This window comes from Arctopsyche grandis, chromosome 4 (genome assembly GCF_051622035.1).
Source record: "Arctopsyche grandis isolate Sample6627 chromosome 4, ASM5162203v2, whole genome shotgun sequence".
Classification (NCBI taxonomy): domain Eukaryota; kingdom Metazoa; phylum Arthropoda; class Insecta; order Trichoptera; family Hydropsychidae; genus Arctopsyche; species Arctopsyche grandis.
In genome coordinates this window covers 20647858-20660520 of record NC_135358.1, presented here as the reverse complement: position 1 = coordinate 20660520, position 12663 = coordinate 20647858, and the positions used below count along the sequence as shown (strand labels likewise).

Genomic DNA, 12663 nt, shown 5'->3' with positions numbered 1-12663 from the left:
TGTATGTATATATATGGAGTATAAAAATTAGTCATTATTTAATAAAATATATAAAAAAAATTGGATATGACCAACCGACAACTTTCTATTTATTTGAAGATCTTTTTTTTTAATATTTGAAGAACATAAGAAGTATCAAAAACAAAGTTCAAAGTTCAATACAAAGGTCAAACTTGTATATGAGGCGTTGTACCTATTCAATATCTTTTATTTTTGAGATATTTTTTTTGGGGGGGAGGTATTCGTTTAAATTAATGATTTACTTAGATGACTTATAAAAGAGTATAATAAGTTATGTGTAATGAAATTCGTATTCATCAAAGTCTAATATTTCGTTGAATAGTTTATTTTCTAAAGTAGACGCTCAGGATATGCATCTTGATAATTAATATTTGTCTTAAAGTCGTTAATATTACACAAACTAACTATATATTGACAATATATCCGTGTTGTTGAAGCGTGTGGAATCTATGGTCGACTTGGGTAACACTTTTGAATCAAAAATGTGAATTGAGGATCAAAAGTTTTGATCCTCAATTCACCTTTCACAACCATATCAAGACAGTCGCTGACGTTTCCTTTCGTCGGCTTGGATTTGTCTTGAAATATGCTAGGTTATTCTCCAACCCCTTGTCTTCTCACTTGCTTTTCAACTCGCTTGTAAGAAGTAAGCTAGAGTATAATGCGATTGTGTGTAATCCGCATGAAGCAAACTACTCTCTTATTATCGAAAAAGTCCAAAAAGCATTTCTTCGTTTTCCATATAAGAAAGAGTATGGGTACTACCCATATCTCTATCCTACTCCTTTCCTTTTGGGCATGCTTGGGTATAATTCCCTTGAACTTCGGAGAAACTAATCATGAAGAATTGTTGTCAAACGGATAATCCCAATACTAATTAAGAAGAAAACAATAATTAAAATAATTTATGTTGAAAATTGTCCAATGCCAAGTGAGTTGGTACAAGTGTTCAGGTGACGGAAGCTGTCACTCTGTCAGTAACCATCTGTCTGTTTCTGAAGCTCTAGCTTCAGGCAATTCAGAAGACTGAAATCGCTTATTTCAAATGACTGACGAGGTGTCCAAGGCTCAGGGAGCTGCCCCCTCTGAAGACACCATCTTTGGAAAAATCCTACGTGGAGAAATACCCTGCAAATTCATATACGAGGATGATCAGGTTCCTAACCTCAAAACGTCAAACTGAATGCCGGCCGGCTCACTGTCTCCGCTTTACACCTATAATAATCGATAAACTAATGATTTTATTTTAGCTTCATAATATCTTGAAAGACGAACAATATATTACACAATGTTAAAATATTCATGTTTTCATACTGTAACAATAATCATTAATTTATGTGTACTGCGTTTAATTTTGATTATTTATATAGATATATAAATTATTTTGTTTCTTATTGTAATTTCAGTGTGTTGCATTTCACGACATCAGTGCTCAGGCTCCGGTTCATTTTCTAGTGATTCCGAGGAAACCAATCCCACAGCTATCAAAAGCTGCCGATGGTGATGAACAATTGCTCGGTATGTACTAATATTTACTAATCTTTCGATTTAATTTTGAAATCATTTAATAACAGTTTAATATTTTTTAGGACATTTGATGGTGGTTGCTAGACGTGTGGCTGCCGAGCAAGGATTAGCAGATGGTTTCCGATTGGTTATCAATGATGGTAAAATGGGAGCGCAGAGCGTTTATCATTTACATTTGCATGTCTTGGGTGGAAGGCAACTACAATGGCCTCCCGGCTAATATTATTTTTCATCCGTGTTAAACATTATGTAATTGCAATAAAAAATATATACATATACTATATATAAAAATATAACATCAAGTTTTTCTTATTTATCAACTATTCCTTGATTTTATTTGAACAATCATTTTGGTTTTATTTATTTTAGATTAATTTCAAGACATAATTTTAAATGAATAATATTCTACTTTATTATAAAGATAAAGATGAATATTATGCGGACATGTTAAGCTATGTATATCTGTATCTTTCAATTTAGAAAAACCAAATTTGTTATACTATCTCGTGGTGCTCTCTAGATATAAATTACAAAGATTTCTAAAAAGTTTATTTTTTCAGTTTCTTACTTTCACCTGCAATAGCAATGTCATGTGGGTGATTTTTTTCTATATAAGAATTCATATTGTTCGCTATGAAAATATACAGTTGTTAATTTAGAAGCACCAAATTTGATATACTATCTCATTGTACTCGGACTCGGACAGCGCATGTGCGCTATTCGAAATTAATCAATTGTTTTCCAACTACCCATCCGCATTCTATCAATTTATTGAGTAAATTATAACGATGAAGTATGTGGAATATGAACAATGAGTAATTATTAAATTGTAATACAATACATAGAATTTCGTTACACAAATTTTACCTTGACATTATTCCAAAATGTAACCATGAATTATTAAGCGTTGCATTATAAAATCAAAATGTTGACACTATAATTGACTAATTTTGACTGGTATTAATAAATTGTCATCATCATCATGAGGCCTGACGAGAGGGGGGGTACCAGCCGCTGCTAATAACCAGGACCGGGTCATATTTTATATAATTTAACTATAGCGAATTTTTGTGCCAAAAAGACTAATAACACTGAGCAACAAAAAAATCACGTTTTTGAGTTACCAGAGCGGAGACTAGCCAATCTTTACTAAGTTTGACCCACTGAATTCGAATATGATATTTATTTTTGTTGGTGGGCGATCATTTACGAGATATGAGCGTTTAAAAAAATCCGCGACTTTTACAGTTTTTTGGCTTTTGCGGTCTTTAACTCAAAATTTAGGATTGTTACGCTCAAAGTGAGTATTGAAATCAATAGTCAGATATTTTTCCTATTAATTATTATATTTTATTGCTTTGAAATACTTCTAATTAATTGTCTAGCGAATTTTAAAAGTCAAAAATAATTTTTTTTTTCCGTGCTATTTTTCATTTATTTGGCAAATTTTTTATTTTACCACGTTTATAAGCATTGGTCTTCTATCTCAATATTTTTTTTTTTTATCTAAACGTACTAACTAAAGCGGTAATTGCAATTTAAATGCTTTCGTTGTATATATGGTTGTATCGCGTAATATGTTAGGTGCAAGCGAGATGGCATATAATCCACCTCACAGAGTACAGCGGTCGGACTTTCATTTCACTTGCCATATCTGTTCACTCTCTCCATTATATCTCCACTATAACTATTCTTGTCATACTTCTCACCCATGTATTCCGTTTCCTATATCTCCTCGTTGTGCCAAGTATATGGCGCTCCATATTTATTTGAGTGCATTGGACTTTGAGTAACATTTTGGCGTTCACTGTCCAAATTTCACATCCATACGTCATCATTGGAAAATCACATTGATCGAAGATCATTCTCTTTCCTACATTGTGGCACTTTTGATTTCAAAACGCTGATTATTCGCTCAAATACACTCCATCCTAATTTTATAAGTCTTCTCATTTCCTCTTCCTTACTACCGGACATATTATATACAATTACTAACTACTTCTACTGTTTTATCACCTAATGAAATACTATCAGGCATATAAATATCTGTGTATAATTTATTACTAGTCGATAAAAATAATATTCACATCCATCCAACCAACGATTAATTTTTAGAAAATCATCAAAATTAAATGTGTTTACAATAGTATTCTCAGAAACAATTAGGCGTATACAGACAAAAAAATAGAAACTGAATTGTTTAAAAATTCCACAACCTGTTTCGTATTTTTTTTACTTACAGAATTGTTTAAAGCTGATTCTAGAAAACTTTAGTATTGCTATATCCTTGAATGCTTTTTTTTTATTGCATTTTTTATAAAATCCTGTTCTTTTCATTCCACTAATGCACATTCACAAAAAAAACAATAATATAATGCGATGGTTAAAAGTGGAAATTGAGGAAAATGCATTTAAAATCAACAAAATATAAACAACCTGATATCACATGCTTCGAAGAAACGTTTAACTGGGAATTCCGGTTTTCAACAACCACTGCAGAAGCTTTGCTGACCTCTAATTTGTGTTCAGTCTTCGCTGAGTGGTGTCCAAGAACAGTAAAATTTGCCAAGCAAATTTGATCATTTGTTTCATTTATATTTTACCTTTATATGTTACGCATTTTATGTATTACAAATAGTAGATTCTGAATACTTCAATATGTTTAAAATATTAGCACTTTCATTAATTTTCGTAGCTTGTGTGCAAGGTCAATATGGTAAGACATTTTTCAAAACATTATTGGTGTCTAAAAAATCAAATACATACATTTAATAACACAAATATCGAATCATATTTAAATCCCTGCAATATCAGAATTTAAGACCAATATTTTTTTCATTTCCAATTATGTACATATTTCTTTCTACATATAATAATGTCATTTACACTAAATGGTTTAATATACTTCAGCTGGAGAAAGATGTACTTTAGCTCATGATAGAAGTCGAGGAACTTGCATAAAGAGCAATGAGTGTCAATTAGTTTTTGATTTGCTGAAATGCAGGCGAATCAAACCAACTCTTTGCGGCTTTGATGGTAGATTATTATTACTATTATATTGTATACTAAATTATAAATAAGATTATATTTCATTACTGATTTTATTATTTACAGGTAGTGTTTCAGTTGTATGCTGTCCAAATAGGAAAATCGACCTCGGAGTTTGTGCCGGTACTGGTACTAATGGAGGTAACACTGGTGGTGGAGGAAATAGACCAACTATCGAACGAATTAGTGTTAGAAGTAAGTATAAATAACATTTTATTAATATTTTCATAAGATACTATATGTTAGGTACATTGTGTGGATAATTTAAGAGCAGTCAATAGATGTCTCCATTAACAGTTCATTTCACTTAAAATTCTTCTCAGATAATTTGCGAGTTGTGTTTACATATCGACATGGATTTCTACTTACATAGCTATGCAAATGTGATCTACCGAAGACGAACAGTAAACACAAATACATATTCTTTTTATTTAAAAAAAAAAAACCGGCAAATTTTCTTTTACACATAAGCGTGCATGTTTAAAAATACAAATGCAACCTTCGATATACAACTATCTCAATTGCACCATTTCTTGGAACACAATTATATTTTTTTGACAGACGCTTGAATTGAAAAACTTTTTTATACATCATATTCTGACACACCATCAGAGAAAGTTCACGAATGACCTATATTGAATATTCGCTTTCTATATCTGTTAGGGTTTGCAATATTCTTGGTTTACCGATATTTTTAATGTATAATTTTAAATAATAATAAAATTCGGTTTTCCTAAAACAAAACACTTGCAAATATAGACAGCTCAGAAGTCAAATATATACATACATACAATATGGTTCGGTGATTATTCCGCAAAAAGCGATCTTGTGCATGTCGCTAAAATCTCGATCACGGAACATCTGGCACCCAAATATTCCATCAATCGAAAGCTGACCACGTGAAATAGTGTACTAACGCGAACTCAAGTGCCAAATGTTACGTGATCGAGATTTTAGTGACTTGCGCGAGATCGCATTTTGCGGAATAATCCGTTTACCCATATACATATATTTTATTTTATTTTTATTTTACATATATACCAGGAAGGCCTTACAGGTAAACCCCAATGCGCCTTCCTGACCAATTACAAATTAACAAATTACAATTCAGCATTTTTTTTATATAAATCACTGAATTACGAGACACTGTAAAACTCGCAAATCACTGAGACATCTATCAATTTGTACACAAACTTATTTATTGCACATTAATTAATAACAAATTATAGGTGACATATCGTATAGGAGGGATTTTTAGCCAATTTTTTTTCCGGGAACCGTTTCAACAATGAAATCGGAGAAAATTGGCAAACTCTGATAGGAAACGATCAACTTGAAGTCACAAATCCAGGTCTAACCAACAGCATACTCTGAAAAATTCATTTTCTTTCGAGGCCCGGGCCAGGGATCGAACCCGGCGCCTCTCGACGCTAAGCAGAAGCTTAACAACCGAGCTATGCTGCTGGCTATGTAATACCTTTTCAGTTTTATCGTAAAAGCATTTTTTAATGTAAATGCTTCATAAAATTAAATTTAAACAATTTATGCGATTTATGAATCATTATTTTATCACTAGGAAATCTCAAAGTGTGTCAATGAATTGGGGACATTACAAAGTAAACTTTGCCTTTTTATAATACTTAACCTCCCCACATCATAACTCAATAAAAATCCTTTCAAAAATGCAAGTGTATTGGATACGTAATGAATGAATTTAAATTTTTTGATATTTTTTACAGAGTGCAGAGAATTTAAGGAGTGTGAAAATTTGTTTAAAACAGCAATTGTTGGTGGAATTGAAGCATCTCCTGGTGAATTCCCTCACATGGTGAATTATTTATGTTTTTGTTCATGGACTTTTTTCCTGGACGCATAGTTATGCTGAAATTATATGCAAGTTATTTTAATATTTTATTTATACTACATAAAGGCTGCCATTGGTTGGCCATTGATTGATGGATCTGGATACGCATGGAATTGTGGTGGATCACTGATCAGTGAAAATTTTGTTTTAACTGCAGCTCATTGCACAGATATCAGAGACTCCAGTGTTTCTAGGTATGGAATCAAAATTTCAAATCAATCATTTATAAATTAAACCTACTGATTATCTACCTAATTCATAACCAACGAAATCAAATTTTAGCTCATCACCTACAATGGTAAGATTAGGTGAGCACAACATAAAATCTAACAACGGGGTAATTCCTCAAGATATTCAAATTGCTGCTATTGTCAAACATTCTGGATTTAAAGGAACTAGTAAATATCATGACATAGCACTGATACACTTAACTAGCCGTGCCAGGTTAGACATTTAAATCAACAAAAGTAATGCATCAACTCACATCCGAACTTAAGAAAATATATTAAATTTCTAGATTCAACGAAAGGGTTAAACCAATTTGCTTGTGGCAATCACCAAATTTTCCTTCTGACAGATCTATAGCCACAGGTTGGGGAAAAATTGGTTACGGTTAGTCATCTTTTAACAAACTCGCGATGTAATAGATATTCTATAAATTAGTTATCTATGTAAATATACTAAATTTTCAGTCGAAGCTGCTTCTGATACACTACAAAAAGTTGATCTTCAAATCATCGACCAGCGTGTGTGTTCCACATTTTATAAGGATCGCAACAATAGGAAGTTGATTAGAGGAATTATTTCAGAGCAGATGTGCGCTGGTGATTTGAACGGAGGAAAAGACACATGTCAAGTAAATAACTACCCGTTTCATTGTTTTTACTTATAGTATCGCCTTATTAAAATCTTTGGTAACTTGGTACTATTCTTATCAGGGTGATAGCGGTGGTCCGCTGCAAATTCAAGATCCAGAGATTGCCTGTGCCTACCAATTGATCGGTGTCACATCTTTTGGGGTTGGATGTGGTGGAGCCAATTCACCTGCTGTCTATACGAGAATCAGTTCCTACATCGATTGGATCGAAAGTGTAGTTTGGGCTTAAAATATAAAATACAAATAATGCACAATATTTGCACAAAATGAAATTACTAATAAACTCATTTTTTATGTGAAATATGAAAATATTACATTTAACGTAAATGTATAATAAAATACGAGTCAAAATATATAAAACCGTTTTTAATTGCTGATTAGCAAGGTATTTTAAACTAACCTTTAGCAAAGAAAAAAATTAGACTATTTTTTTTTAAATAAAATTTTTCTCACACCAGATATTTTATATTTTCGTTACACTTCAACAGCACGTATAAGTTGATTATTTCTCATTTAAACCCATTTGCTTATTCGTATTTCCATCACATAGTTTTTATGTTTAAACTATTTATATGGATCATACATAAGTATTATACTCTTCTTCCTATCGTCTGGCATACAAATTATTTCTATTAAATATTCCATTATTGGTATATATACAAGTTTTAAAATTGAAAGCACACATTCATGTTATCATGCATTTTGTATACTCGTATAAGAATGGGTAAATGGATTATTTCGTACATTGCGGTCGTGCAAACGACAATCTTTGCAACGAAACTCGCGAATACGGATTATCTGGAACTCAAGTTCTCGTTAGTATATTTCACGTGGGTAGATCTCGATGGATGGAATTTTCGGGTTCCAGATGTTCCGTGATCGAGATTTTAGTGATGTGCGCGAGATCGTTTTGTGCGGAATATTTATAAGAATGCAATCATAATTTCACATTTAATGCTCACTATTTATAAAAGCACACCTTTTATATATGTATGTATATACATACATATATGTACAACTAAGTACATACATATTTAAAATGTCGTAATAGATTTTTTGATGCAATAATTTCCGGTGGGAATATTTCTACAAAACAAGTTACAGTTTGTAAACTGAAATAGATTTTTTTTGCTAAATCCATGCATAGAAATAAACGTGGCGCATCGCATTTCGAAAGCATGTGTAATTGCAGGTTGTATGGCTAGAATTTTTACGACAAATGAATAAATCATTTAAAGCCGCACACAAGAAAAACGGGTCTACATGACGAGCCAGAATGTTAAATTACAGAAAACGCAAATATCGGAAGGCAAAGATCGAAAATCGAAAGATCTTAAGTTGAAAGATCAAAAAAAAAGGGTGCATGGTAAACGGTACATACTTAATTTGCGTGAGCAGGGTACAACAGGAACAAGAGGAACAGGCTTTTCCTCCCGTATTCTGCGCGCGTACATACTCACTTAATTTGCGCGAGCATGATACAACAGGAACAAGAGGAACAGGCTTTTCCTCTCGTATTAATGTGCGCGCGATTGTTTATTCCGTCTTTGTATTTGATGTGTTGTGGCTAAAACCGATTGTTTATTCCGTCTCATACTTTTTTTTATTCTAATTTTTATTTTTATTAAAATGATTTGTTTGTGTATAAGTTCATACACATACACTATGAATGCATTTACTTTTTATTTATACCTATTTCATTACCAATAATTTAATAAATTGGGTAACATGTAAATATTTTTACAATCGCTATTACTTTTATTACTATATTTTTACAGTTTGTGCAAAAAAAGTTGATCCTACTAAAAGTTTTCAAGGTTGAATCATGATAAAGTTGGTATCAGAGTCGGTAAATTTTTGATAAACGGGCTATTGCGCAAATTGTGTTCGCACGACAATCGTTGCCACAAAAATCACGAATACGAAATATCTGGCAAGTTCTCGTTAATTCAACATTTCAAATAGATAGCTTTCGATTGATGGAGTGTTTGAGTGCGAGATGTTCCGTGATTGAGATTTTAGTGACGTGCTTTTTCAAATCAAATTTTTAGCCGACTCTACAGCCCTGAATAGGACCCCGCGATTTTTTCGTAATCGTGGATGCCATTATTATTAAATAAATAAAAAAGAATAATCGTATCGAGATGTATGTTTGAACTTCAGAAAGCGTGCCAATACTGATTTTAGCACTGGTGACATCTGTTGAAACGTAATGTCGCAGCGAAGCGTAATAAACTTACAAAGGAGTACTTTTTATTAAAATTTGATCATATTTTAAACGGTAAACGGACTACTAGTCAGATGTGAACCAGTCACAGGACAACCGGTCGCTCTAGATCGGTCACACGTGATCACTCGTCACACTAAAACTGGTCACGAGAAAACTGGTCACACCCTAAAATCGATCAACCAGTTTTCTCGGGACCGATTTTAGGGTGTGACCAGTTTTCTCGTGACCAGTTTTAGTCTGGCGGGTGATCGCGTGTGACCGATCTAGAGCGACCGGTTGTCCAGTGACTGGTTCACATTTGACTAGTAGTTCGTTTACCGTTTTTTACATATTCATACTTTGTAGACATGGTTATAAAAAAGTGCGTTGAGTCCACCACGCGGTAGATTCGATCAACAAGTGCATTTTGCATTGTATAGTACGGGTGCAGGTAAATTGGTCGAATGCAATACACCTAAATCAATTCACCTAATGCAATTCCACTAATGACGCTTTTACCGAAAATCTATTGACCTAATGGTAAATTCACCTAATATCTTTATACCGAATGACACATTCACCTAATTTCGAGTTTCAAACCAGCAGTAGCCGAGTTTCAAACCAATAGTAGTAAATTTTATTATTTAGTAATTTTTCGACGCGATATCAATAGATGGCGTAGTAACATAGACAGATAAATGTTATAACATTTCTTTGCAAATAGCCCTTAAACTCTATATACACCATATTGCGCCAAACAGAAGATTTAAAAAGGATTTCCCACCTAATGGCGAGTGAACTAAATTAAGGACATTGAAAAAATTAATTGCTTTTGTAGCTTCGTATTACCTTTTGCTATATATACTATACTATATTATATAGCAACCATTGTACATATTTACAATAAAATTTATGATAAAATAAAGTAATAAAACGGAATAAAATAAAAAGGAATCAAAAAAGATATACAGATTTTTTTATTGTACATATATTAAAATTGGCTTTCCAATCATCAATATTAAAAGAAGGTGAGAAGAAAACGCATGTATAATAGACAGACTAGTACAATTTCTACGATTGATACAATTTCCATAATAAATAATTAATAATTTTAAATATACGTAATAAATATAAATTATGATGAATACATAACAAATATAAATCAGTTAGTAATTTATACTACATATGTATTGTAGATTGCAAAACACAATGAAATATAAACAATAATAACAAGACAAGAAACAAGCAATACAATAAATAATAAATAATTTATTAATCAAGTTACAGAAATAAACCAATTTATAATAAACATTTTCATGTAATAAAAACTCATGAGTGGTATTACAGATGGTCAACTTATTACAGACAACACAGAACACATATATTCTTTTCAATATATGAATAATCAATATGTACAACAACTAACGTTAAAGAAAATTGACTATTGTATCAAGTCATGTAATAAAAATACTCTTGTGTGAAGCTATAGAAGTTTTTTACAAAAAATTTGGTACGTATATAAACGAAAAGACGTTTGCTAATTTCAATGACCATCTCTTCTCCACCGATCATGGTATTTGGTTGTTCTATTAGTGACACCACACAGACCCTAAGTAAATAATGATTTCAATCAATAACTGTAGCTTGTGACATGTCTAATTGTTTCGCACAAAATTTAATGCTTATCAGCTCATTCACACAGCGATAAATAAAATTTAACATTGGAAAGAGTTTAAAAATTTGAAGCCACATATTTTTTCGAAATCCTTTTTTAGTTCAGAATTTAATATCACATTTATAATTGGGTTTCAAGCGTGGAGCTAGGATTCTAAACGTACATTAAATCCAAATTTCAGTTCTAAATATACTAGAACGAAAAATTTAAAAATAGCATAGTATAAGTAATATTTATCAATAAATTATGGAATTCAGCATTTTTAATCTTGACATATTCTCTAACGCAGATTGCCTCCCTGCGACGATAACTGTGAACGAAACAGCTCCCATATCAAATTTTGCTAACACAAATGTGATACTGTTCCATTAGTTGTCGCATAAATCTACTAACAACAAATTTAGGATATTCTCGGCTCGATGAGTAGGGCCAACAGGTCCTCAGTAGTTTCCACAGTTATTCCAACCCTTTCCTCTTCAGAAATAGTTTTCCAATGTCTAAAAAAAAAATCATTACCTTAATTGATCCCATGTTATCAAAACTTAATAAATAAAATAAGTAGGGTGAAATTGATTATATTGAGTAATGAAATGTTTCGTGCTTTTCTAAGATAATGTGATTGCAATTGCGAAATATAACTTCACTTAAATCATACGTGTACTTCATTTTTGAATTGTTGTTATTGTGGAATGAATTGTTTTTATGAATTGTTATGTGATGACTGCCACTTAAAATCAAGTTTTGCAAGTGATGTGTCACCCCTCATGGTTATTATGTAGTGAAAAGACTGCCAATAAATCACCACCCCATGAGTTTTTTTTATATTTTAAATATTTGTATACCAGACCATTCATTAAATACTGTGTTTTCGTGTTTATTAATATTTATCATAACTGTTGTGTATTAAAAAAAATTCAAAAGACTCTATTTCTTTCAATTTAAAAAATTTTACTGTGTACTTTTTATTCCCATTGTTTAAATAATTAATATATATATTTACTTTTTCTTTATAATTTTCAACTTCAGCAAGTGGAGACTCTTGTCTTCTACAATCTAAGACGAATTGTCGCCGGAAGATAAAGAGTGATATATATTTTCTAGTTTATTTCCGTTCGATTTCTTGTTTGAAAATAGATTTGAAATGTTGTTCAGTAAAACTCAAAGATTGTTAATGATAACAATGCCAGCTGTTCTCTAGAGTAAGTATCAAATGAAACACAATGTTTCCACAAATCTTTGACTTTTTCTATTGTTCGGGTAAAAAGTATATATCTATATAAGAAAAATATTAACAGAGTACATATGTATAGTAAAAGTGTATTTACCTGTTGTAATATATTCTGATTAGTCACAATATGTTTCATCTATCCCATATATAATAATTATTTCATATGACAATGGATTTAAAATATGACTTATCGGAATTAGTCGATATGTAAAAT

At 31.6% G+C, this 12663-nt stretch overlaps 2 protein-coding genes across 2 annotated transcripts; both read left to right on the top strand.

Annotated features, from left to right (window-relative positions):
- The first annotated feature begins 972 nt into the window (after window positions 1–972).
- On the top strand, window positions 973–1852 carry HINT1 (histidine triad nucleotide binding protein 1). Its single transcript, XM_077429471.1, has 3 exons — window positions 973–1177; window positions 1428–1539; window positions 1611–1852. The coding sequence occupies exons 1-3, from the start codon at window positions 1067–1069 to the stop codon at window positions 1766–1768; spliced, it is 381 nt and encodes a 126-aa protein (XP_077285597.1). The 5' UTR covers window positions 973–1066; the 3' UTR covers window positions 1769–1852.
- Window positions 1853–4057: 2205 nt separating this feature from the next.
- LOC143910865 (serine protease snk-like) lies at window positions 4058–8678 on the top strand. The gene is made up of 9 exons (XM_077429470.1): window positions 4058–4264; window positions 4459–4584; window positions 4663–4791; window positions 6336–6424; window positions 6527–6654; window positions 6743–6904; window positions 6978–7072; window positions 7153–7316; window positions 7399–8678. The coding sequence occupies exons 1-9, from the start codon at window positions 4207–4209 to the stop codon at window positions 7564–7566; spliced, it is 1119 nt and encodes a 372-aa protein (XP_077285596.1). The 5' UTR covers window positions 4058–4206; the 3' UTR covers window positions 7567–8678.
- Window positions 8679–12663: the final 3985 nt, after the last annotated feature.

Coding starts and splice junctions, on each gene's coding strand:
- HINT1 (XM_077429471.1), top strand. CDS start 1,067: ATGACTGACGAGGTGTCCAAGGCTCAGGGAGCTGCCCCCTCTGAAGAC. Junction 1,178..1,427: donor TCATATACGAGGATGATCAG/GTTCCTAACCTC, acceptor TTGTAATTTCAG/TGTGTTGCATTTCACGACAT. Junction 1,540..1,610: donor TGGTGATGAACAATTGCTCG/GTATGTACTAAT, acceptor AATATTTTTTAG/GACATTTGATGGTGGTTGCT.
- LOC143910865 (XM_077429470.1), top strand. CDS start 4,207: ATGTTTAAAATATTAGCACTTTCATTAATTTTCGTAGCTTGTGTGCAA. Junction 6,655..6,742: donor AGAGACTCCAGTGTTTCTAG/GTATGGAATCAA, acceptor ATCAAATTTTAG/CTCATCACCTACAATGGTAA. Junction 6,905..6,977: donor CACTTAACTAGCCGTGCCAG/GTTAGACATTTA, acceptor TTAAATTTCTAG/ATTCAACGAAAGGGTTAAAC.